This window comes from Camelina sativa, chromosome 16, assembly GCF_030686135.1.
Source record: "Camelina sativa cultivar CO46 ecotype springtype chromosome 16, ASM3068613v1".
Taxonomy (NCBI): domain Eukaryota; kingdom Viridiplantae; phylum Streptophyta; class Magnoliopsida; order Brassicales; family Brassicaceae; genus Camelina; species Camelina sativa.
The window spans coordinates 25,653,555-25,680,264 of record NC_141895.1 but is presented as its reverse complement, the minus strand read 5'-3'; the positions used below and the strand labels follow the sequence as shown (position 1 = coordinate 25,680,264).

Genomic DNA, 26,710 nt, shown 5'->3' with positions numbered 1-26,710 from the left:
GCGGCGAAATAATCCGCACAAAATAAGACGACCCAGATCGCATTCAGGTAGCAGGCGGTTAAGTTTGTATAAGCCGAGTTCTCACTCGCACTTTCTTGCCGACCTCGTGGCAAACACAGGGTAAGCCGGACACCAGGACCGCACCTAAAAGGTATGACGAGCTCATCTCGATTACCACCCTAAACATTTGGTATTCGACACACGTAATAGGATAAGCCAAGAGACGTCTTGCACCGTAAAGTACAACTCGATACCAAAGATAGGAAAAGCGCAATTTTATTCCATAACCAAAAAGCAAACAAGTTCAAAATAACAATTAACAAAAAGGCCATGCTCGGCACAAGTTCAAAGTAACAACTAACAAAAGGCCATGCTCGGCATAGATTCAAAATAAAACAAGCAACATAAAGCCACACTCGACACAAGCATCGCGCACAGACGATCAATAATCTATCCCCAGATCAGCATTAGAGGGCACATCGAACTCGAGCTCATCGACCGTCTCCCGAAAAGTTCGGCAATCGTTACGCAAACCTTCCAACGTGTCCAGTGGAACGTCCACACCTCTAGCAGCCATGCTCTCAAGGTACGTGCAGATTCCTTCAGCATGGTTGCCCTCAACAAAGATATGGTCTGTGCACTCTAGCTGAATAATGTAACGACGCAATACGTCGATCCGAGTTCGGCAAGCATCGATCTCCGCATTACTTTCGAAAGGTCTAGTGTTGAGAGGTTCAAGATCACCCTCTTCGAGATCAGGAATCTCCACTGCAATCACTGCCGCTTCACGACGAGAACGCTCCTCAAGCAAACGATCCCATCTCCATTTCGGAACGAAGAACCCCTCTTCGATCATAGTTTCGAGATACGCAACAGTCCCATCCACACGATCAAACTGGAAGCATAGCTCGAACTTACGGCGCAAAGCTAGAGTGTAGGCTCTCAACCTCTGGATCCAAGCACGATAAAACTCGAGCTCGGAACGAATTACATCATCCAATCTCGCAGCAAGTCGCTCTCGCGCTCTCCTTAGCCAGGCCGCTCTCGTGGTTACAGGCATAATGCCGACCTCAACCGCTCAGAACCAAAAGAGAGATTTTTCTTCTAAAAAAAACACAGGAAAGCGGAATGGCAAGAAATGAGCATTTGAGGAGCAATTTATAGATCAAAAGATACAATTTTCAAGGTGAAGTGGCCAATACAGTGACCCTCGAAGACCACATCCATCAAACGATCAACGCATGTCAAAAAACCAGAGGATAAAACATAGCAAAGTTCCAAAAAGAAAAAGTACAACGCCTAAACGGCTCAATATCCGGTCAATCCAACGATAATGCAAGGTCCCAAAAAGGTAATACATCGCCTAAACGGCCCAACATCCGCTACAAAACGGGAATAGGTTCTAATAAAACAAGACAAAAGCAAGTCGCTGCTCGGCAGCAACCTGAGCGCCCGAGCCTGCAGGTGCCCCTGCCATGACGACCTCCTCTCCTACAATCACGGGAACCTCCGCCGCCTGAAGGTTCATAGGAACGATCGCGGTCTCTGGAAGAGCCTCGAGGTCGCTGTCCAAAACATCGGCGATATCGAAACCAAGAACCTTGTCCTCCCACATCTTCACGTCAGCCTCCAAGCCAAGCAAAGTCTTCGACGGAATGACCGTACCACTCTTCACGAGCTCCTGAAGACAATCATAGGTGCCGCTCACCTGGCTCAAAGTTAGAAGAGACTTCTGCGCTGCTCTGTTGTCAATAATATGCTTCCTCATCCTCTCAATACGAGACCTGTAGCCGGCAACCTCGTCATCGATGCCATGCCGCTCCGCTTGCAGCTGCTGCAACTGCGCCTTCTGAAACGCGTGATCAACCTCGAACTGCTTAAGGCGAGAGCGGGAAACGTCAAGAGAAGCCTTGAGATCGGCCACTTGCTTCCTGAAACCGGCAGTTTGCTTCGTGAGAACAGCAGAAACCCCTCGCTCTTTATCGAGATCCTGACGAAGCTCCTCAGCCGATCTCCTCGATGGTTCAGAGGTACGAGAATCAGCAAGTTGCTTTTCCAACTCGGCAATGCGACGCTCGTACGAGACGACCATGCGATTCACGCCACCACCATCCTGAAACGCAAGAAATAAAGAATCAAGATAATAATTGGGAAAAGTCAATCAAGAACATAAAGAGAAATACCAACCTGGAAGTGTTTCCAAGCCCACGACCGATACAGCTCGGGATCATAGAGAGAACCCACAGAGGGGAGCGGGTCGAAGGAACCGCGAACCTTGCTAGCAAGCTCACCACAAGCAGTAGCGTTGTTGATAAACAACTCATCCTTTGTCTTGTAAGAAAAGGAGAACGAATCATCAATCTCAGTGGTGTCGCGCGGTATGCTGGGAGAACGAATATGATATCTCACTAGATCTCTTGGACGATTCGGGCTCGGGAGCGACCACCTCACCATGAGAAGCTCTCTTCCTTGACGGAGTAGGACGTCCAGAATCAGCGACGACGATCGCTAGGGCCTTAGAAGCCTCGCCACGTGACTTCTGCGCACGCAGAACGACAGCAGGAACCTTGGCAGCACTTTTGTCGGCGCGGGTAGCGGCCACCTCTGCCGATCTCAAATCTCCTGCAACTCGCAGATCGACACCTCCGCCGGCTGACGGGTCAACGACTTCAGTGTCGGCATCGCGCGAAGAAGACCCAGCATCAACGGCCTTCTTGAACTGATCGGCGTATCGAGGAAGACGAGTGTTAACTTTTCCCATCCCTAAGCGCGGTAAACCTAAAAAGGGAAACAAAAGTGTGACGACCCAATAACCACCAAGGAGAGCAACAATCGATACAACAGAATAAGCAGGAAACTCACGAGATCTCTGAGTAATCGAAGGCCAATCAATCGCCCCTCTCGCTCTGATCTTCCTGAGATTGTCGAAAAAACCTGGAGGATGAGCACGCAAGCGAACGACAGGCTCTGCAAGCAACAACAAAAACAAGATAAGTGTTAGAAGCCAATCAAAGAAAATCAACAAGTAAGGATAAGAAACAGCAAAGCTACCGGGAACCATATTCCACTCAGTAGCGTAAAACATATCGAGGTTGTCAACCGAAGTCTCATCTAGCTTGACAAAGAAAAAGTAATGCTGCCAATGACGAATCTTCTTCTCAGCTCCGGTGACGATCTGATAACCCGATTTAGCACTAGTATAAAAGTACCCCGGACTACCTCTGACTTTCGTAAACCTGGTAGCCTCCTCAAGGAAATGTACATCAACCTCTACGCCACAATCGGTACCCAGTATCGCCAAACCAGCTGCGTTGCGGATACCTCCCACAGAAAGCTGGGAGATAGCTATCTTACGCCTCGCGCAGTAACGCGTCAAAAACTCCGGCAGAGGAAACCAAAGACCGCAATCAGTAAAATAATGCTCATAGAGGGCGATAAAACCTACTGGAGGCGTCCAAGGACGCTCGTGGGGTTCAGGAGATCGGAAAACCAAACCCTCGGGCATCTTACACCACCGCATCATCTCGGCAATAGTATCTGATGTGCACAACGAAGGACCATGATCGGCCGGACCGGCTGAAAGACTGGCACCAATCGATGCAGCACTAAGACCCAAAACAGCTAAACGGGGACCAGTATCCTCGGCCGGTACAACGTCCATAGGACTCCCACCGGAACCACTGTCGCTATCTTCGCTGAATTCGAAAATATCAGCGAAATCGTAGTCGTTAGCCAAACTATCAAAATCTCCACACTCTACTCCAATGTCAACACCAACGTCATCGGAAGCATTCTTATAGCCGGTACCAGATTCCCTCGTGAAAGCGCGTCGGATCCCCGCAAGAGTCTTACCACGCGCACGTGTTGGAACACGAGAACTCGTAGAAGGTCGGCCAACCTTCCTGCAAAGCAAGCCGACCTCGCAACCTCCCATCATAAGATCGGCACCGCCATCGTCGGAGTGAGCGTCAGAATCAACGCGACCGAAATCCTCCATGCCGACCCCAGTTCCGCATGAAAGAGACCCATCTAGCCCCTCACTTAGCTCGGCATCAACCGCAGTCTCATGAACCTGTAAGCTCCGAATTCTCAGCCGAACATGCCCCATGCCGAGCTCACTACCACCTGACGAGTCCGCGTTTATGCCAAGCAGCGACTTGCCACCAAACTCTTTAATGCCGAGCTCACAAGTTCGCCGAGCTCCATTGATATCATCACAACTGAGTTCATCATCGATCCCATGACCGCCGAGCTCAGGGCCACTGAATCCGCCTGTCCCGGAACCACCGACCTCGTTCATGCCTCCTCCCCGATCTCCCATCTCAACTATTCCGCCCTCGAAATCAATCTTATCCTCATGATTCCTCGCGGTTGCAGTATCAAATCCACTTTCACAAAACCCGCCGATAGGTCTGTCGACCTCGGGTACGCCGACCTCGGGCCCGCCGACCATATCGATCCCAAAAGAAGTGCCGAACGCATTCGAATTACTCCGTAGATCTTCATTTTCGATCTCATTTCGCCGGTCCCTCTCAACCACGCGGGAACTACCTAACACCGGATCCCGGATTCCATCATCGCCGACCTCGGCCCGCCAGCTCTCCATGTCGAGATCGACATCCCTATGCCAATCTCCAATCCTCGAGCCAACCTCACCAACGACTCGACCGCCGACCTCGGCGTCAATCTCCGAGGGACTACCTAATGCCTCACTCGCAGGAAACCTCGCAATCCGCCGAACCCTGAACTCGCCGAGCTCAGATCCGCCGAGCTCGGATCCGCCGACCTCAGATCTCTCCGCTCGAATCTCCTCGCCGAGCTGGGTCTCACTCCGGCCGACCTCGAAATCTCTAGGGTCGTTAGGCGCTGATAGCTCAACTCGATGGACGACCAACGGCGGATCCGGCTGATCAACCATTGGCGACCTCGCAAGCAGGAATAATCGACGGGCGGCGGCTAGGGTTTTGGGTATGCAATCGACCAAAGAGAGAAGTAGAGAAAGAAAGAAGTAAAAGCATGAAAGTAATAAATGAGAGAGAGAAGAAATTACCTTTTATGAAGAAGAAGGAGCAAGTGAAGAAAATGGGAAGGAAGAAGATGCATAAATAAGTAAATAAAATGGAAAAATTACTGTCAAATCCATCATCTCAATCCGCGACTCTCTTCTCTTTTTTGGGGATATCATTGAAAACCGCATTCAGAATAAAGACCAAAGGATTTTACCAGTGTCTCTCGAAAAATGAATCTGGAAATTACAGAAGAAATTTCAGAAGAAATTACAAAAGAGATTGTAGAAGAATCACTGTAGCAATTTCATTTCCCAGAAGCAATCCGAGACGATCTGTGCCGAGCAGGCATATTACAAATAAATCAAGCATGCCCGCCGATCGCAGAAAAACTGACGCTCTCCGGACTGAGGGGGGGACTATTGTTGGACATGGGTTGCGCCCCAATATGCCACTCGGCCCAACAAGACGAATTCCGTGATTCCGGCCCGACCAAAATGGATGCAAGTCATTAATAATCCGTAAAGGGCAATTTCGGGAATTCACGATGGGAACCCTAGAAAACCCTCGGTCTACAGTCCACTATATAAAGAAACAGTACTCACTGGAGAAAGGGGGGAGACTCGCGTACAATACCCCGAGAGCAATACTTTGCGTCTAAAAACTCTTGTTATTCTCTGTATAATTTTCTGTTAGCTTCCGAGCTCGTCGTGACTCACTTGTCAGTTCTCCTGTGAACTGACGAGCACGATCTTGACTCGTTTTAGTGACGACCTCACATTCCTATCGTTAATAAAGAACAAACTTCACTCTTTCCCCCTAAAATCGATATTTATTTAGTGTTGTGCAATTCCAGTACCACCAATATAGAAGTGAAAAAATCTTAGGTAATTATAGTAAATGATCTTAGGTAATTAACTACTAGCAAAAGATGACGTCGTATGCACTATATGGGTAGTTTAAACAATTACTGTTATACCACACTATTTGAAAAGCTCAACTGCACTTTCCTTGCTACTTGATTTTGTTTTCAAATAATATTAAAATTACGTGAAATACATAAAGATTCAGTTTAATTGTGAATAATTAGGCAAAATATGTAATAACTATATTTTGTTTGACTTTAAATTGACATTATGACAGGATAACCAAAAACAAAAATCTCACCTATATTATCGAGTTGACGTTGACGACAACCTGCATTCAATTGCAAAGTGTAAGCTCACAAATGAATGAGCTGTCTCTTTGACTTCTAATGCCCCCATGAACAATGGAGACAGAACACACAGACACGCCAATCTAGTTTTGTTATCTTCTTCGTTACTTAGATCAATATATTTTACAGGTTTTCTAATCACAAAATTTTGGAGACAATATCGTTACAGAAATCTCCTACTTTGGATCAATAGGATATAATCAATTAACAAAAGGAATGTGCTTGCACATACATCGAACCTGAAAGCAAAACTTTTAGAATAGTTAAAATAAACTACTTTACAAGGAAATGAGAGATAGTCACATGGTTTATTTTCGGCAGTCACATGCTTTTCTCTCGACAAAAGTAGACATTACGTCTCGATGTGAGTATATATATTATTAATGGAATTTAGACTGACCAAACGGAATAATTTCCTTACTCGTGAAAAATATACTATAACTTAAGAATTGAGTTACGATACATTCTCCCTCAGAAAATTTGTACTTTTTTTAAGGAGTTTTTTTTAGAATACTTCGAAGGACGTAATAGTTAATAATGTAAAATGCTTCTCTACATCATAAACCAATACTTTTTAAAGCATCAAGGGACATAGCATCTTTAATAAGCATGAAAAACTACAATAGTCAAAATCATAAAATAACAAAAGGACAAGATACATCATACATATCATATATACTCATATTATTAACAAACGCAAAAAAAAAAAAAAAAAGATGTACATAGCTATATTACCAATCATACAACCTAGCGGAAATATTTCTAATACAAACCAATTAAAAATACAACAAAATTGAATATAAACTTAAATATCCTTTGGTTACTTTGAAAATGGAAAATAAAACACACTCAAACGCCTAAATATTTCATATGCAAAGTTATACCATACATAAATATATACGGAAAACGTGTTAGGGTATCGAGAAAAGGAGAGAGTCAATTTAATCAAATCTCACGTGAAGAGAATGGTAACTTATTAAATGAGAATATACAAGTACAATTGCGGACCACATAGAGACTTTTTACATATTACTTGGTCAATGACATTATTATTTGAATAAAAGAATACTAAATAAATATATAAATTTTAGCAAATATAATTAGTGGTGGTGATAGTATATAATTATGGGAATTTGGTAGTAGATACGAATACGATGGACCGGTGAGGGAAAAACCTCGATACGTATCTCCATTAATGACACCTTCTTGTTTAATCTAATGTAAAGTATGTTCTAAATCTATAATTTGGGTTAGATAATTAGACAGAATCTTAAGAACTCTTTTAGGTATCTCCTTATTCAAATATTGTAACTGAAGAAAGAGTATGATCAGGAAGCTCACGAGAAGCCCCCTTTTGGAATTGGAACATGTGCCTCGTTTCTGTGCGGTACACGGCTCATGTACGTACGGTTTAACGTATTCTCCCTTTTCGTTTTATACTGTATATTATAAACAACTAAAGAAAGAAGAAACTTTATTTCGACATAAATCTTTTTGAGATGTTATAGCTAGGAGCTTGTAGGAGAGAATTATGATTTTTAAATGATCATATGTTTTTAAAGTTATCAACCTATACTCCTATAGTATTAAACAATATCTTCAGTTTTATCTTCGTCATGACATCATTATGTATGCTGTAGTTTACGAGAGATCATGTCATTATGTTCAATCTTTTGGACTTGTATAAGTAAAATCTAAGAACAATGACAAAGAATTCATGATTTTAAGGAAAATAGAGTTATTTCCCTCAAAATTATTATATCTAGCTAGATAGATCCCAAACTTTGATCCCAGTTTAGATACCCAAAAAAAAAAAGTTCGATTTCTATTTCTCCCCAAAACAAAAGTTTTACACTCATCTCCTCCTAAACCTGAGTTACATTGGTTTTGATTGTAAACCTGAGACCAAACCATATATACTCGAAATTAAACCAATTAAAACCGGACCTAACATTCTTTTAACTATAAACCATTAAAAAAAAAAAGTATTATCTGATAAAATAAAAGAAAAAAAAATTGTTCGTTCTCCTTCACTAATCGCCAAACCTCCATAACTTATCTTAGTCATTGAAGCTTTAATGAAAATCGAATGGATCTTATATTCTCAGACAATTTTGGAGGTTCGGAGATTTGATTTCCCTTTGCTAAATCTTTTTCCCCAGGAATTTAAAAATTTCAGATCTCATGGTTGAATCCCATCGGAGTATTATCTTCTCCGCCGTCTCTAATTCAAAAATCAGATATGGATTGGTGTTTGACTTCACTGATCGATTCTCTCTTTTATTCTATTTTTCTTCCTCCTTTGAAATGAGATTTATTTGGTGGTGAAGATTATAGCGAGAAAACTAATGTTTGATTTCCAATTTTTTTTTTTTGATGAAGAAACAAAAAAATCAGACAAAAAAACCTTTTGAAAGCCTATTTATTATTTCTAATAAAAAAGTCTATCCCGTAGATCGTTTTCTCTCGTCTTTGTACAAGTTTCTTTTAGCCGATTTGGCTTTTGTTTTTTGTTAGTTTGTTTGTTTTCTTTCTCCTTTTGCAGTGAGTAAATCTCTTCCGATCAAGAGGAGACAAACGCCAAGTGTTTGATTGGAATTTCCCAATTCATCGGTTGCTCGATTCCTTTCATGGAAGGAATAAATCCTTCATACCCCCTATTGGTGGCCGTTATTGACTTTGGATGAAGGTTTCTTTTCAAATCGGCTTATTCTTTATCATCTCCACCAATCTTCCCAGCTTTCCAACTGAGTCAACTCGGTTCCCGTCCATGAGCACGATCAGAATATCAATAGTGTGTCAAAAAAAATTGTGAAGGCAATATAATATCGTCGGAAAAAGCGATATAATATAAAAAAAAAAAAATTAGTCGGTCAAATAGAGGTTTGGTTTGGTTTAATTGGGTTTAGGTTCTTAATTAAACGGTTAATTAAAGAGTAAACTAATAGAAACACAGGACTGAGTGTAATTAGATATTAAACTTTTAATTTGAGGAGATATAAGTGTAGAACTATTTGTTTAAGGGGACTTTTTTTCCGCGGATATCTAGATCGGGGTCAAAATTCATGCTCTATTTAGCTAGATATAATAGTTTTAAGGAGGAAATAGCTTGTTTCTCCCACGACTTTAATCAATAGTTTTGTATAATTTGGTTAAGTCCAACAACTTATCTCCTTTTCCTTTTTCTAAAATAGAATAGCTCTATTTTAGAATTTTACTTTTTTCCAAACTATATTCTTTTCCAAATGTAAAAGGTAAAACTTCTAAATTTTAGTATAAACTAGAAACAAATAACTCTAAATTTGGGATTAATGAAGCTGAGTTGAATAAATTCTTATTTTAAAATAGAATTTAGAAATGAAGATCGAGATGAGATGAAAATGACCTAAATAATGTTTTATGTCTTCAAGACTAAAACTGGATAAAAAATTTTGATTCACAAATCAATCATAAAATTATTTATATTTACTTATTATGTAATTAAAAAAAGTTCATTAAAATCATAAATAAATATTTATCAAAAGTCGTTGATATAGTTAATAATCAATGTATTTTTTTTTAATTAGTGTAAAACGTATTTTTTTAAAAAAATTTTAGTTAACGTTGGAATCAAAATAAATTTTTTTTTTTGGGTTAAACTATAAACTTTTTTCATAACTGAGTGTACCATAAAATATTTTAGTGAAAAAGCAGAGGAATGGGTTAGGTTTATTGGCAGTTGGAGAATTTGGCTGTTTTATACAACAGCCTGTCTTTGCTCTTTTAAAATTATGTTATTATTATTATTATTATTATTATTATTATTATTATTATTATTATTATTATTATTTTTAACTCTTATGACTTTATTAATAAGCTCTAAAGGAGTTCTCAGTTGAATAAGTTAATTATGTTATTATTATTATAAACAAATTTTACAAAGAAAAAAAATTAAGAAAAAGAGTAGTAACGAGTTTCTAGAAAATGTATATAAATTAAGGAAAAAAAAGAATAGTAACGATCGGCTCCTCTGATCGACATATCTTGTCGTTTTCTGTTCCGTATGTAGTTTTTTCTTTTTTGAATAAAGTGCTAATAATAATGACATATACAGGCTGGCTTCAAAAAAGTCTCTGAAGAATCCAACCTAAAAAAAAAAAACTTATTAATATTATTATTATTATTTTTTATTAATATTATTATACTGAACCTAAAACCACTTTAACGTCATCCTTATCTTCTTTTTTTTTTTCACTTACAAAATTGAAAAAAAAAACGAAACAAAAGAACACTCAATAAGTATGGGATACTTTACTTATACGTTTCTAATACGTAAATCACAATTTGACGTTTGTGTCACTGCTTTTATAATTGATAACGAAATGTTTCTTCTTCACACACAATAATAATAACTAAAACGAAACGATTTTGAATAAATGAATAAATTAATTAAAAAAAAAAACGCTCTCAAGTCTTATTAAAGTACCACAACTGTACTCTTCAATCTTACACACAGTTAACTATTCAACTGACACGTGTCTGATTACAGCTGTATCCCAAATCCCCAACCGTTTTTTTGGAAAGATTCTCTTCTTTGATTTCAACGTCACTCTCTCTCTCAGACGCAATTCCCCACAATCGCACCGCCAATCGCTAACGTGAATTACATCTTCATTTACATAATTACGTACATACATAACTAATCCAATTTAGATACATTACGCAAAAAACTAAAATTAATTTTAATCAACGAGAGCAAATCCTGTTTACGACTTTTTTTAAAAAAATATTTGCTTCGGTTTAAATTTCAGTTTTCGGATTTTATCAAAATAAAATCAAACGGGATATAAAATAAATTAGTTTTGTGTCAGTTTTATTTTACTTATTTCAAATTTCATTCGGTTGCAGATTTTAAAACATAAATATTAAATAATCAAAGTCACCACAGTTACAAATAGAAAATTTAATTAGTTAATTAAGTTCTTGTTAACTAACGAGAAAAAAAACTAACCGGTAGAACCGGTAACCTTTATAACCATCACATCTCGTATAAATAGTCTCTCCTCTTCTTCACACACTTATCCTCTCAAACAAACAAAGAAACGCGTTTTAAACGATTCGATTATTATTATTAATTTTTTTTTTAAAAAACAAATCAAAGATCCGACGATGTCTGGTTCGACCCGGAAAGAAATGAATCGGATCAAAGGACCATGGAGTCCTGAAGAAGACGATCTGTTACAAACGCTTGTTGAAAAGCACGGACCAAGGAACTGGTCCCTCATTAGCAAATCGATCCCTGGACGTTCCGGTAAATCTTGCCGTCTCCGGTGGTGTAATCAGCTTTCTCCGGAGGTTGAGCACCGTGGCTTCACGGCGGAGGAAGACGATACCATCATACGCGCTCACGCTCGGTTCGGTAACAAGTGGGCTACGATCGCTAGGCTTCTCAATGGTCGCACCGATAACGCCATTAAGAATCATTGGAACTCTACGCTGAAGCGTAAATGTAGCGGTGGTGGCGGCGGAGAGGGAGGGCAGAGCGGAGGGTACGATGGTAGTTTAACAGATGAACAGCCGTTAAAACGGACGGCGAGTGGTGGCGGTGGAGTTGGAGTTGTGTTGACGGCGTTAAGCCCGACGGGATCTGACGTCAGCGAGCAGTCTAGTGGATCTGTTTTGCCGTCTTCTCACGTTTTTACACCGACGGCGAGAGCTGGTGGAGTTGTGATTGAGCCGTCGCCGTCAGAGGAGGAAGAGAAAGATCCGGTGACTTGTTTGAGTTTGTCTTTGCCTTGGGTCAAAGAGTCAACTCCGGTGAGAAGAGATACGGCGGAGTTGTTTCCGGTGAAGAGAGAAGAAGAAGAAGAGGAGAAGGAACGAGTGATTAATGGATTCGGTGGAGACTTTATGACAGTGTTGCAGGAGATGATTAAGACGGAGGTTAGGAGTTATATGACGGATTTGCACCTAGGGAACGGCGGTGGAACTGGCGGCGGCGGCGGCGGAGGAGGAGGAGCAAGTTCGTGTATGGTGCAAGGAAGTAATGGTCGTAATGTAGGGTTTAGAGAGTTTATTGGAATAGGAAAGATCGAGTAGTGAGAAGAGAGAAGAGCCAAATTTGTTCAATTCATTCGAAAATAAAAACTTAATAAATGGATTGATTTTTGCATCATTACATAACATAATCATATGTTCCGGAGATGTGTGGTAATGAGATTCTTTGTGTTGTTGTAATGATCATTGTGATCGATCAAATAGGCCAAATTGTATATATAATCATATAAACAGTTTACTATACATATGACACTATAGTGGTACCAGTAGTATAGAACTCTACTAGGTTACGAGTTTTGATATATATTTCTATAGTGCAGCAGGCTCCACAGTGCTTAAACTATTGTGGTGGGAGATGGACCTTTTTGAGTTTATGTTGCTTATTACATTAGCTATGTTCTGTTTCCAAGACCAGGATGATGGATTGTTTAAACCGCGTATCGAGTTAAGGCAAACTAGTAGCGTTCCGCCTTCATGTAACAGTACTGTCAACCACAAAGGAAGGAATCCGAGAACCGAAGGAAGAGTGGCTAAGAGTATCGAGGTTAAGGCAATAGCCACGTTTTGCTTGACTAGTGATGTTGTTTGGCCTGATTTTGCGATACAGAAAGGTATACCAGTGAGGTTGTCTTGAAGCAGTAAGACATCAGCTACTGCTATAGCTGAGGCACTTGCGTGTTGAGCGAGAACGATCCCTACAGTTGCAGCTGCTAAAGCTGGACCATCGTTAATGCCTTCTCCCACCATGATTAGACCTCCACCTAAAACCAAAGACAGTCACTTGAAGTTCAGTTTTAGCTTTCTACTAGCATTATCTATTAGTAAGAAGATAAAATCACCTGAATCTGTTGAGATGTTTGTGACATGATTCAGTTTGTCTTCTGGTTTTAGGTTGCAGTAGACTTCATCAATACCTACAGCATCTGCAACCCTCCGAGCACTTGGCTCATGGTCTCCAGTTAACATCATTATCCTCAGTCTGCCCCAGCTTTTAAGCTCCGTTATAACTTGTGATACCTCTCGACGAGGCTGATCCTCGAGGTGAATCAATGTTACCTTTTGATCAAGTGAAAGAACAGCATGAACGAAGTCATTCCCGTATAAAGAAGAATCTACAGCATTCTTGATCTTTCTTGACTCATCTTGCGATTCGAAGAGTGAAGTGATGAATTCTACTGAGCCAAGAGAAGCTTTCCGCAGTTTACTATCTTCGGTTACTGACTATATCAGAACAAAAGAAGTTGTAGACTTGTAGTGAGAGACAACATTGGATATAGACGTTACATAATCTAGAAGATAATTTTCTTGCACCTCAATACAGTTAACTGTAGCAGTAAGGCCTCTACCGGGAAAATACTCAAAGCTTTCAACAGAAACACTAGGGAGGTCCTTCCCAACACTGTGGTCTACCATGGCTCTGCAAAAATATGGAACATGTCATTAACAACAGAGAGCTTTATTAAAGTCTTGTATGTTACTACTAGAATTTGGGAAAACAGATGTTTAACAAGCAATACCTTCCAATAGGATGTGTGGTACCTTTCTCCATAGCAGCTGCTACAGCTAATGCTTCCTTTTCACAATTTGGCATACAACAAGGATTTACACTTGCATTATATCCTGCTTCATGCCCATAAATGGGTTCAATTGCTTTGCATGTAAGGCCTCCTGTTGTTAAGGTCCCGGTTTTGTCAAAACCGATTCAATCGTATGACAAGAAGCTAAAGCATCAAGAACCTGCCCACCTTTCAGCAATATTCCCTATAAAAAGTACACAGCTTATGGGTGTTAAAACATTTGCAGAGCCAAAAAAGATGTGACTAGATAGAGTACTTGTAAGATAAATTACCTTTCTTGCACAAGAACTAATAGTTGTAGCATAAGCCAATGGAGCAACCGCCAATGCACACGGTGATGCCGCCACCATAAATCCCAATGCTCTATAAACAGATCCTCTACTTACTATATCATCAGAAGAAAAAAAACACAAATCAAAGTAAATAGTCACAAACCATATCAAGAAAAGTAGGAAAATGATCACTTAAATCAAAATTTTCCAAAGGATCATTCTACCTGTGGTGCCAAGAAATGGCCATTTGAACAAAATTGGACCAATGAAGGCAATAACAACTGATAAAACAACCACCACCTTGCTGTAAATCTCACCAAACTCATCAAGCCATCTCTGAAGTTTTGGTTTATTAGAGTGTGCTTCCTCAGTCAACTGTAGAATCTTATTAAGTGTCGACTCATTCCATGTCTTCGTAACCTGATTATAACTCCATTGAAGAAAGATAACCCTGAGATTTCTTAGTAAACGCAAGAGAAAGTACTGTACTACGCTATATCACCTTCACAATGATTCTGCCATTCAAAGTTCTTGCACCACCAGGGACTTTATCTCCAGCTTTTGCTTCCAATGGTTTCACTTCCCCAGTCAAATGCTCAATTGTTATAGTTGTATTGCCTAGATATACTTGGCAATCCACAGGCACAACCTAAAAATTCAAAGCAAGCTAAAATGTATTAACTATTAAGATATTTGCAAGAAACTGAAAGCAAAAAGAGATAAGAGTTTCGTTTCACACAGACCTCACCAGTTCCTACCAAAATATAGGATCCAACTTGTACATTGTGCACATTAACGCTTTTATACGAAAAATCGAAGAAGTTTGGTACATTGCCATCTTTCACATCGATCACCAATGCAGAATCTGGATTACTCTCCTTCAACTCTTTAACATCCACCACGGACCGACTCGTGAGGAACTCTTCAGCTACATAAACAATCTAACATTACAGACTCTCAAACTTCACCAAAAACATACCAAGAAGAGTTACAAGTTTGTAATCGTACTGATGTGAGCAAGATTAAACATGACTAGAAGCAATCCTCCTTCTAAAGCATTGCCCGTAAAGACAGATGCAAAAGCAGCTAGTGCCATTAAAACATGAATGTTCACTCTTCCACCAGCTATATCCATAAGTGCGTCAAGAGATGCTGAAATCTAAAAGTAACGATTCTGTTTAAGCGTTCTGTTTTGGCTAAGAGTAAAAAAAAAAAAAAATAGAGTTTAGAGAAATCTTACTCCAACAAGAGGGAAAGCAAAAATGATGAAGGAGTTTTGAATTGGTGTAACGTAAGGTTTAGGGATGAAGTGAGGTGAAGCGGCGGCGGCGAGGAAGAGTACGGCGGAGGAGGTGCAAAGATGGAGATGTTCTCTGAGGAAATTGGCTAAACGAACCCATCCAATTGCTTTAGCGAACTTGTTCAGTAGCTTCTGAGGTTGATTAGGTACCGTGAGTTCTACGGAACAGCAATGTCGGTGATGGTGATCGTGCTCATCGTGGTGATGCTGATGGTGTTGGTGATTGTGATTATGGTGTTTGCACGTATTCGTAGCTCTGGTGAGAAGACGAAGTGATCTTCGAGTATTGGAGATATTGGTGTGGATTAGGAGATCTCTAGGGATGAGGAGAGTGGTGGAGTTGAGTCGAGTGAGACGGAGAGTGGAGTTTCTACGAGAAGGGAGTTTAGTGAGAGATGAAGAATGTAGAAAAGCGGAGGATTCCATAGTCGAGGATTCAAGCTTTTTGAAATGTCTTAGTATGAATTAAATAATCTGATCTCGAAAGGTGAAAGATGAAGAAGAAGGAGGAGGAGAGTGTTGGAGTTATATGGAAAGATGTTGTAATATGGCCTCATTATGATCTTATGACGTGGCCTCTTTGCTCTGTTTTTTTTTGTTATTAATAAAAAATTGGGATTGCGATTACATCATAATAAATTTGGTCCATTGTAGATTGTTGTTCACCCCAAAAAAAAAAATGATGTACTCTGCTAACTGTTTACACAACTCGCAACATCTATGGCTCTATGCAATGTCTTTTTAGTATGTGTATTTGATGCTTAACTATGTGTTATATAAGCAGCCTTCATTAAAAAATAAGAATATCCAAGAATTTTATTCATATAATCAGAATAATAAATGAATTACAATATATTACATTGTACATTATTTATCAAATGAATTTCAATAATTAACAAAAGAATATTCCTACATATAACAAGGTGAGGCTCCACCAATTCTTGATTTTCCCCAGTTCTAAGCATTATAAGAAAAATCCTAATAAATAATCTTTTTATATATATATATATATATAACAACCACTCAATCTCTGAAGCTAGACAAAAGCAGCCACCTGATTAACTGGTCCGGTCCGAAATTAGTGGCCGGGTCCGCTCGTGCTGGGACCGGAGTGTTTACCATACCCAAGCGTCTCACTCCGGTCGACAAAATGATGACCCTCACCACCAGAGCTAGGACCCGAGCCCTTGATCGCCCCAAGTGACAAACCATCAAAGAACTTAGCCACGAGCTTCTCTTCAGCCTTCGTTAAACCCAAAGGACGAGCCTCAACCACAAGAACCGAACTGACCAACATGAAAAACAGGATCGAACCCAATACAACTTTGTTCATCATCATTTTCTTTGTGTGCTTTTTTTTTGAGTAATTAAAACAAAAAGATGTTATTTATTTTTCCTTTGTGTTCACTAATTTATGAGATGAGTAAATTTGTTGTGAGTAGTTTTGTGGACTTGGAGTTGGATTTATATAGTAACGTGGAGAGCCTTGAAGAAGAAGAAAAGTTTGACATTTTCAGTTTTTGACTTCGTAAGTTTAAAATTCAACAGGACGCGAGAATTGAATTTAGGCTCCTTCCTCCTGGGAAACTGCAGAGGTTGCTTCTTGTTCTTGGTCTTCCTATTTATATATATATATATATAAATATCTGTATACATAATTTGCCAACATAAAAAGCCATCAACAAGGAATGGAGATTAGTTATATTTTCTTCTCTGTTTGAAGATAAAAAATATGATTTTAATTTTGTCTCTGATTGTTAGATAAAGTGCTCTAAACTTGAATTCACAATTATTTAATTTGTTCTTAACCAGTACTACCAATCAGTGACAACCGCTTAATTAATCGTCCCATTGTTTAAATTAAAATCATTTAAATTTCAATATTCACTATTTCTAATAAACTAAAAGTCAACGTATATTTTAGTTGAAAATTAAATATGTTAGGTGCATCAAAACTTGATCGATGTTTCAAAAGTTCAGACACCAATCTAGCTTTCTACATTTCTTGTTTCTCACGTTGTTGTTATTTTCCATTCAAAGTAGCCTTCTTTGAAAGGTCATGATCAGAAAGTATTGGATTGTTGATTTTTCAACCTTTGAGTGTTTTTTTTCTTCTTAAAACCACCTTACAAAACTGTTTGGTGGAAATTACTGTCTGACGATGAATATGTGAATGGAGGATATTTCTTTTACTGCATTATAAATTTATGTTTATATTTTCACCTTCTTTGGTTACGGAAAAAACTTTCTTTAGTATTTTTCTTCTTTTCTTACATCTTATTTTGACAAAATTTCTATTACTATTGGAGTTAGCTAGGGTTTTTGACTTGAGCTGTAAGTTGTGACTTGGCTACTCAAGTACTTTTTTTCTTCCTTTTTTTTTTTTTTTGACAATTTTTAAAAGGTTAATAGAATCATGAGTGGTAATTAATTAACTAGTTTTTGTTAAATCAAAAACAAAAAAAAAAGCAGATTTAAAACTGCAGCCATTCAAGGCCGTACGTAATGTTAGAGTTCATAGACTTTTGCTTCTTACTTCAAATTACCACTAGAAAAGCCAAGTTTCTACTATTTCCTAGGTCTACTAAAGTCAATTGAATATTGAGAAAACTTGTAGTCTACCAGTTCGATGAAGCTTCCAAGGTCTTTTACGTGATGGTTTCGAAGAGAGGCGGTGATTTGGATGGGTCTTTCCACAGAATTATGATTGGTTGGTTGTGTAACAATGGTCGGATTGATCTGGCACTTCAGGTGTTAGATGAAATGCGTGTGAGAGAGGTGTTCATGTGGATAACTTAACTTGGCGGGTCGATAATTTATAGTCTGTTGGTTAAACGAACAGTTGCAGAGGCATATAAGATTGTGGAAGGGATTGAGAATCCGGATGTTAGTATCTATCATGCATTGTTTAAAGGGAATGTGAAGATTAAACGGGCCGGTGCGAGCCGATAATGCATACGTATCCAGCATTTTCCATGGCTTTTTTTCTCCTAATGTGAACACTTGATGTTGAGATGATGAGTCTTGTTGATGGTCATAACGTCTTTCCGACATGGACAAGACTTTGTATTGATCACTAACTGGATCATACCCGAAAAAACGTTTTACGACCCTTGACCCTTCCCCTTCCTCTTGTTTTGACTCTTGGTAAAGATATGAAACTACCAGTGCTGGGGTTAGTGATATGCTCTCGACCATATCCAATGCTTATCAAACCATTAGCATGATTATATCTCGATCACTAGGTCCGGAGGGAGTCGATCTAACTTGTTTCCTCTTGAAGATTGTTCAAGGTTTTGGTCTTTTTGCTGCGTATTATCATGATCGATCATCGATCGCTCTTCTTTCGAAACCCTAAAAAGCAGATGTTCCCTATTTATACATACGAATATCGATAGAGATTCTTCTAATCACAATATACGGTTATATTTGTAGGAGATATTTTAGGTAAGTGATAACTCCATAATTAACATTATCTATTATTACTCCTAATAGATCTTACGTAACCGGGTCGGGTCTTCGCAGATATGCATCTTTTTGCATGATTGGGTAAACCAATAGTGTAAAAACGTTAACTGAAACAACTAACTAAATAACCTTACACAGTTGTTACATATTTATAATACATAAACTGATCAAGTTAACGATTGATATAAAGTATTGTTCATGACGGTAAAACTTAAACGCCAGATGGGAGAAGAACCAAAATAGACCAATCTGGTTGTGTCACTGCAAGTTTGCGTTTTCCGTTAGGGTCTGCAATCTCTTAATCCGCTTCTAAGAATTTCTTCATCCAGTTTGTGTCCTGTATATATTATTCAGTTACTTGAATCAGCAAACAGAGAGAAAAAAGAGTGTTGGGAGCAATGATGCAAAAAGGAGGTATGACCTATAAATACTATTTTGTTCGTCCGGCTCTCTTCCTCGCTCCATTTTCGCGCTGGCACAATCTCATATATCTCTCTAACAGCCTACGTACCGCATATTCAATAACAAACAGGAATGTGAATTACATACTGAGGATCACAAGACCTTAATTCATGACTACATTACCTGCAATATATGCAGCTGATCTGAGTTTTGAATGCTCAACACAGCCTTGCAACGGTATATATCCATCTCCAACTTTTTATCCCACAGAATTTCCTCCAGCCATAAACGAACCTGTCAAACCGAGAACAAGTTGACGTGTCACGAAGAACACTGTTTTCTTAACTAGTTGTCCAAGAATGTTTGATAAATTTTGCTACCTTATCGAGGTTTATAGGTAGCGGTTCGCTGATGCATAGAGTCCTTACTCCACTATCGTGAAGATCTGTCGTCGTTAATGATTTATTTGCTTCCAGCAGTGATTCCAGACGACTAATATGCTAATTTCAACAGCGAACAGGGGGAAACAGGTTCAGTTTTTACAGACAAAACAAAAGCATAAGTAGTACTCGAACAAAGAAGAGAAAACAGGTTTCAGAGACTTAACAGTTGAATCATATGCCTGGCAGTTTAATACATTGGACAAATCAACTTGGCACCTAACAGATCGGATGACATTGGCGAGCGAGTTGATGGAATGAATCTCCTTTTCTAATTCATCAGATTCCTCTTGAGAAATCAAGTCCACCTTGTTCATTATTATTGTGTCCTACAATACAAAACCAAAACAATCTCGTCAATAATGAGGTGAGATGGAAGATGCGGGAGGCGATAAGTTATGGTTGCGTCACACACACAATATCATTACCGCAAATGCTATTTGATTAAAAGCCTCGGGAAACGAGGATGTGTCACGGCGCTCATTGAGCTGAAAACGAAGATTTTTTGCATCCACAACCTGTTCAAGCAGCTAAGTCAGAACGGCATTAGAACAAAAATTCCTAAGCACTAAATTACTGGAACCAGGGAGAGAGTATGTAACTTGAGACATATACGCTATAAAGAAGTAACCAGAAAAAGAAAGAATCAACTAGCTATAAATGACGAAGAGACCTAAAACTAGTGTGGATAACACAACTTCGATAAATTTTAATCCCTCTGCTGTGTACAAGATGATACTAGAACTATAAAAGCAATGTGAAGATCAACAAAGGAGAAGTGAAACAGATTTAAAGAGTTCACTACTCACAGTAACAATGCAGTCAAGCTTGACTTCTGATTCTAACTGTTCATCCAACCAAAGGATAGAAGCCAGTGGAGCCGGATTTGCTAAACCTGTAGTCTCCAGCAATATATGATCAAGTCTGCATTTGAGAAACCAAAACCAAAATCAAATATGCATTCTTTTCTCCAAAATGCAGGCAGTAGTTAGCAACAACAACTCAGGAAAACAGTTCAGAGTTCGTTACAGTATAGAGAAAAAAAAAAAAAAGCACCTGTCTTTTCTCTGAACAAGCTGCTCGAGAGCTTGAACAAGGCTATGCTTAACAGTACAGCAAACACATCCATTAGCAAGCTCAACCCATTCCTCAACAATGGCACCTTCATCTCCATCGTTAATCATAGCCCTCTCAACACCAATCTCTTCCCCAAACTCATTCAATATCACAGCGATTCTCTTCCCATGTTTCCCATTCAGTATATAATTCACAAGCTGGGGGCCAAAAACAAATCAATCAACAATCAAAAACCAAAACCCAACACTTAAATTAGTGAAAGGAAGAAACTTTATCATTGCTTACGGTGGATTTTCCCGCGCCGAGATAGCCAGTGATGACGCTGACACCAACTGAAACAGCGTCGCTTGACGAGAGATTCTTTCCGACAGAAACATCCGGTTGGATTTGAATAGCCATCGGTGGCTCCTCATCATCTTCCATTTTGTAACTCTCTCTCTCTCTCTCTCTCTCTCTCAGCTTCCTTCCTTGAGCATCGCCGGTTTATGCAGAGACGCCGTCAGAGAGAAGAAGAGAGACTCATCAGAGCTTCCTCGTGTATGGGCCGAGCCCACATCAACTCGGTTTGGTTCGGTTTAATTTGATCCGGTTCGGTTAAAATACTAAACCCCTAATTTGAACTAATGTGATAGGCCATTGGGGGTCTTGGATTGTCTTCGTGTCTGCTGCATATGAGTTCTATTCCACCGGATTCTAATTTTCTCGTTGCAGCATCTCATTTGTTTTCTTCTTTTCTTTCATCTTATTTTGTAAAAATTTCTATTTACTATTGGAGTTACCTAGGGTTTTGACTTGAGATGTAAGTTGTGACTTGGCTACTTAAGTATTTTTTTTTTCTTCTTTTTCGACAGTTTTTGAAAAATTAATAGAATCATGAATGACGAATTAACTAGTTTGCAAAATCAAAAACCAAAAACAGATTAAAAACTGCAGCCATTCAAGGTCGTAATGTTTGAGTTCATAGACTTTGCTTCTTACTTCAAATTAGCACTACAAAAGCCAAGTTCGGTGTTCCTATTTCCTATAATTTTGAGCAGTAAGAAATTCATTAAACAGTAACCAATTTTTTGTATTAAGTGTTACTCTCTATATGAATGTAGATCGATTTTGAAAGATTTTAGTTCTGTAAACTCTCTTACACGATCATTGATGATTATGATGAAAATAAAACAATTATTTGTAAAATAGATCTTAAAAAAAATGAGAATAATTATTAGTATAAAAGATAAACTTGTAGATAGTTTTTAGTTTTGACAAAAAAAAAAAGAGTTTTAAGATATAATGGCTTTTAAATTAGTTTGTTTTAGGGACATGTTTTTGAAACTTCAAAAAAAAAAAACAAAGAAGAAAAATTAAAAAGTGGTTGTCAAAGCTTTAGAAAATAATAATTAGAAAAAAAACTAATTGACAATGAAAAAGTTGTAAAGTTTTTAAATGCTCCTACAGCCTTGAAAATGAAAACCATCCCCAGTCAGCCCCTTAATGTTGAAATTTGCCAATTCGCAAGCCCATCACCTCACTGGCTCATTTTGTTCAGGAGATTCAAATCATTTCTCTAAAACACTAAAATATATGCATTTGATGGAAGTACTTACATGTTTTTATGTAGATTTCCTAGTATCTGATACTTTTAATTTTTCATGTTTTATAAAACTTTTTTTTGTCAACAACTATAAAAGATTACCTCAAATCAACCAATGGCAAGATATATAATGTATTGTTTATAAAAAAAATAATTTAAAACAAAAACTATATTTTATAAATCTACGAATAAAATTTAACACCTATACCAATAGAAGTGCGATTAACCTACAGAATGAACCATTCCACCCAATATTTTCAAAATTTGGATCGTTTTAATCAATTGTGGACTATTTGTTGCCTTGCCGCATAGTGAATCAGTAAATCTATGTTTTGGCTAATTACTTTTACATTCACAGAATCTACTAAGTTAGCAGATGAACTTTTTTGATTTGGTACATTGTACATGCCACCTAAACATTTGATTCTTTATTTGTTTTGGTCTTTGGAAATCTTATCGTTGTATATATTTCCCATATATTGAATTTCAATTCTATATTTTCATACGTCCTTAATCCTTTTATTTATTATAGAAAGAGGACTTTATTAAGAAAAAAGCAAATACTAAACAGATGTTAAAATCTCATGAACTTTTGTTTGACACATATCAAAGTATGATAATCGTAACGGTCAAGTGTTACACTAATAAAAAAGTATACAGTTAATACAGAGATAAGATTTGTAACTGGCCCGATGACCAATAGATGAACATATAAGGTAAAATAAAAAAGAAAGATCACTTAGAATCTATTTGCCAAGACTTGATTGGATTAGCCATTACTATTGATAGATTTCTTACCACAAACCTCATTTTATGTCCTTACATTAAGCTAAACCTATTGTCAAACAACCACTGTAATATATATACCACTAATACTATGACTCACAGTTTCATCTAGTAATTCAAGTCACAAAAAAAATCTAAACTAAAAAAAAAAAAAAAAAAAAAAAAAAAAAAAACAATGGGAAGTTGTGAGCTTCAAGAAACACATGTCCTAATGGTTACACTAGCCTTTCAAGGCCACATCAATCCGATGCTCAAGCTCGCCAAACAGCTCTCATCTTTATCAAAGAACCTACACATCACTCTCGCCACAATTGAGCCAGCCCGTGACCGCCTCTCAGCCGCCGCCGCGGCAGACAAATCGTCGGTGGACCTTGTGTTCTTCTCCGATGGTCTGCCTAAAGACGATCCAAGAGCCCCCGCCACTCTCCTGAAGTCACTGAATGAAGTCGGGCCCAAGAACTTGTCCAAAATCATTGAAGAAAAGAGATACTCTTGTATCATCTCTGTGCCGTTTACTCCATGGGTTCCAGCAGTTGCAGCTGCTCATGACATCCCTTGTGCAATCCTATGGATCCAAGCTTGTGCTGTTTTCTCGGTTTATTACCGTTACTACATGAAAACGGATTCTTTCCCCGATCTTGAAGATCTGAATCAAACAGTGGAGCTACCAGCTTTACCATCGCTGCAAGTTCGAGATCTTCCAACGTTTATGTTACCTTCTGATGGTGCTCACTTCAATCAGCTAATGGCGGAATATGCTGATTGCTTGAGGTATGTGAAATGGGTTTTGGTTAATTCCTTCTATGAACTCGAATCAGAGATAATCGAATCGATGTCCGATTTGAAACCCGTAATCCCGATTGGTCCTCTTGTTTCTCCATTCCTGTTGGGAGCCGATGAGGACGAAACCCTAGATGGTAAAAACCTAGATTTGTGGAAATTTGATGATTGTTGTATGGAGTGGCTTGACAAGCAAGCTAGGGCTTCGGTTGTGTACATATCTTTTGGAAGTATGCTCGAATCATCGGAGGATCAGGTCGAGACCATAGCCAAGGCCCTGAAGAACAGAGGAGTTCGATTTCTCTGGGTGATAAGACCAAAGGAGAAAGCCCAAAACGTCCACGTTTTGCAGGAGATGGTGAAAGAAGGACAAGGCGTCGTTACTGATTGGTGTCAACAAGAGAGGATATTGAGCCACGATGCAATCTTTTGCTTCGTCACGCACTGTGGATGGAACTCAACGATCGAGACGGTGGTGGCTGGTGTTCCGGTGGTGGCGTACCCAAACTGGACTGATCAGCCCATTGACGCGCGGTTGCTGGTTGATGTGTTTGGAATCGGAGTAAGGATGAGGGATGACGCTGTCGATGGTGAGCTCAAGGTCGAGGAGGTAGAAAGATGCATTGAGGCCGTGACAGAGGGACCTGATGCCGCGGATATGAGGAGGAGAGTGGCGGAGTTGAAGGATGTCGCGAGATCAGCATTAGCACCTGGCGGATCTTCGGTTCGGAATTTGGAGTCGTTCATCAGTGATATCACAACCACCTGACTCTAGTTGCTTTGAATTGTTTTTCAATTTGTAACTTTGCATCTGTTTTCTTTTTGATAACTAGGACCGAGACCCGAACGATTTCGCGCGAGAAATATGTGGAAAATCTTTTTAAAAAATCAAATACCAAATTATATGTTTATCAATAATTTTAAAGTGATGAAATAGTTTGAAAGTATATGCTACAAATAAATAAAATAGGATAACAACAGGGCTAATAGTTTATCCAAGAGAAAATAGATAGAGCTACAACTGCATAAATATTTAACTTATACAGTATAATGGTTAGTAAAAAACACAACCATCAAAATAAAAAATTATGATAAAATTTATTATATTGAAAAATACTATGGCGAAAACTCTAATGTAAGTCAAAAAGTAACAACTATGTTTTTTAATGATTATAGTCATAAGATATTTTATGGAAAATTATGATAAAAACATACAATTCTCAAAAGCATTTATTGAGATTTATATTATTAGTAAAAAAATATTATGATTAAAAACGTGATCTTAAGTTATAATAAGTGGATACAACTTCCTATTAAAATAATTATAAATATAATATATATCTAATCTTAAGTTAAAATGTATATGATTGTTCGATTAATTACCGGGAGACAGAATATGTTGGGGTCGAATCCACAAGACCAATGATACACTAATGATTTACGAAACTTGTAAATAGCTAATAACGGAAGAATGTTTGTTTGTTTCCAGGATTGTAAACAAAAATGCAAAAAAATAAAATAGTTTTAACTTATGAAACATTGGGTCATAGGATATTTCATAGATTAATGAATAATCAAAAAAAATAAAATATGAAATCAATAATTAAGAACCATTCTAGAACATGAAGACTAACCCTCTTTCAAGGCATTGCAAACTAAATTTGACTATTAATTTGCTAAACTTTCATTTGCAATCTCCTCACCAAATTCGCATTACAACCAAGTTCATTAAGTTCACAATGTGTCCTAAGATAAACTTTCGTATGCTAGAAATACGTTGCTCAATTCATATTAGTTCAGACATTCTATCGAACACTTTTGATGCATAAAAAAACCTATAATCTAGAGTAAGGTGATCAATCATATTCTAGCATTAAGATCATATGAATCAAAGAACATAATGATTAAGAATTCCAAACAATAATCAAAACATCAATTTATTGAATCTCTTAATTAGAACCCTAAACCCCAATAAAGAGACTATTCACAAATATTGAACTGAACAACACACAAAGATGAAGAAGACATAATATATTAATTAAATAAATAAGAAGAAGATTTAGAAATCTTCTCCAAATTGTCAAAGAGGATGAATCTCTATAATCCCAAAAGATGTCTCACAAAAAGGGTTAGGACATTCTCACTTTTAAGAGGGAACCTCAAACCTACAGAATCCGTGAGAGTCAGGTTTCAGATCATTTTCACAATTCCAGTTGTGTGTGTTATCTCTTGGTTTAGACAGTATCATTACAGTATGCAATTTCCACCTTTCAAGATATGTTGCTAAGAGTAATGTTGATAGTCCAACAACTTCTACAAGAAAATAGACATGCATCCAAAAGAGATATCTACTATATGCACCTTTCAGCATTCAAAGGTATTTATTAGTTATGGATGTATCTGGTGACCTCTTCTTGATAACTTCATGCAACTTCACATTTAGTATGCTTAACTAATGAGTTTGCATCACTTTTGTTGTCTTCTTGGCCTTAATGTTTTTGTCTGCTTCTTATAGCACAATCAGTTGTGGACCGTGAAATTGGTGATATATGCATCCTTTTTCAGTGTAGTCGGTACAACTTGAATGTGGTTCGTACTTGAATACCTTCACTTTCAGTTTTTTCCTTATAAATAATTATAATCCCCCCTTTTTGAGTCTGTGATTCGTGTGATGTTATTAGTGTTAGCCTAATTAAAGACATGCAATTTAGTGTGGGATTTTCATAGCAAACTGTTCTAAGACATGCAAAATTGTGGTATTTTGGGCT

General features: G+C 38.3%; 3 protein-coding genes and 2 pseudogenes across 4 annotated transcripts; 2 read left to right on the top strand and 3 right to left on the bottom strand.

Moving 5' to 3' along the window:
* Nucleotides 1-11,281: 11,281 nt before the first annotated feature.
* On the bottom strand, nucleotides 11,282-15,925 carry LOC104753943 (putative cadmium/zinc-transporting ATPase HMA1, chloroplastic). The gene is made up of 10 exons (XM_087493274.1): nucleotides 15,348-15,925; nucleotides 15,116-15,266; nucleotides 14,851-15,035; nucleotides 14,610-14,756; nucleotides 14,332-14,527; nucleotides 14,092-14,220; nucleotides 13,776-13,926; nucleotides 13,570-13,675; nucleotides 13,098-13,479; nucleotides 11,282-13,019 (listed from the first exon to the last, which is right to left on the bottom strand). The coding sequence occupies exons 1-10, from the start codon at nucleotides 15,831-15,833 to the stop codon at nucleotides 12,568-12,570; spliced, it is 2,385 nt and encodes a 794-aa protein (XP_087349400.1). The 5' UTR covers nucleotides 15,834-15,925; the 3' UTR covers nucleotides 11,282-12,567.
* On the top strand, nucleotides 11,371-12,376 carry LOC104751969 (transcription factor MYB73). The gene has a single exon (XM_010474027.2). It carries the CDS (start codon nucleotides 11,371-11,373, stop codon nucleotides 12,298-12,300), a length of 930 nt encoding a protein of 309 aa, XP_010472329.1. The 3' UTR covers nucleotides 12,301-12,376.
* A 248-nt stretch (nucleotides 15,926-16,173) lies between the features above and the next one.
* LOC104751968 (PAMP-induced secreted peptide 2 pseudogene) lies at nucleotides 16,174-16,832 on the bottom strand (annotated as a pseudogene).
* A 2,130-nt stretch (nucleotides 16,833-18,962) lies between these two features.
* Nucleotides 18,963-21,533, bottom strand: LOC104751967 (uncharacterized). The gene is made up of 9 exons (XM_010474025.3): nucleotides 21,080-21,533; nucleotides 20,774-20,991; nucleotides 20,527-20,641; nucleotides 20,146-20,235; nucleotides 19,885-20,046; nucleotides 19,658-19,777; nucleotides 19,461-19,571; nucleotides 19,297-19,378; nucleotides 18,963-19,212 (listed from the first exon to the last, which is right to left on the bottom strand). The coding sequence occupies exons 1-9, from the start codon at nucleotides 21,215-21,217 to the stop codon at nucleotides 19,157-19,159; spliced, it is 1,092 nt and encodes a 363-aa protein (XP_010472327.2). The 5' UTR covers nucleotides 21,218-21,533; the 3' UTR covers nucleotides 18,963-19,156.
* Nucleotides 21,534-23,268: 1,735 nt separating this feature from the next.
* LOC104751966 (UDP-glycosyltransferase 84B1 pseudogene) lies at nucleotides 23,269-24,889 on the top strand (annotated as a pseudogene). The gene has a single exon (XR_015585096.1). The product of XR_015585096.1 is annotated as a UDP-glycosyltransferase 84B1 pseudogene (transcript).
* Nucleotides 24,890-26,710: the final 1,821 nt, after the last annotated feature.

Coding starts and splice junctions, on each gene's coding strand:
- LOC104751967 (XM_010474025.3), bottom strand. CDS start 21,217: ATGGAAGATGATGAGGAGCCACCGATGGCTATTCAAATCCAACCGGAT. Junction 19,379..19,460: donor ATCAGCTGCATATATTGCAG/GTAATGTAGTCA, acceptor TGCGGTACGTAG/GCTGTTAGAGAGATATATGA. Junction 19,213..19,296: donor GAACAAAATAGTATTTATAG/GTCATACCTCCT, acceptor TAATATATACAG/GACACAAACTGGATGAAGAA.
- LOC104753943 (XM_087493274.1), bottom strand. CDS start 15,833: ATGGAATCCTCCGCTTTTCTACATTCTTCATCTCTCACTAAACTCCCT. Junction 14,528..14,609: donor ATGGCAGAATCATTGTGAAG/GTGATATAGCGT, acceptor AGTTATAATCAG/GTTACGAAGACATGGAATGA. Junction 14,221..14,331: donor GCCATTTCTTGGCACCACAG/GTAGAATGATCC, acceptor CTGATGATATAG/TAAGTAGAGGATCTGTTTAT.
- LOC104751969 (XM_010474027.2), top strand. CDS start 11,371: ATGTCTGGTTCGACCCGGAAAGAAATGAATCGGATCAAAGGACCATGG.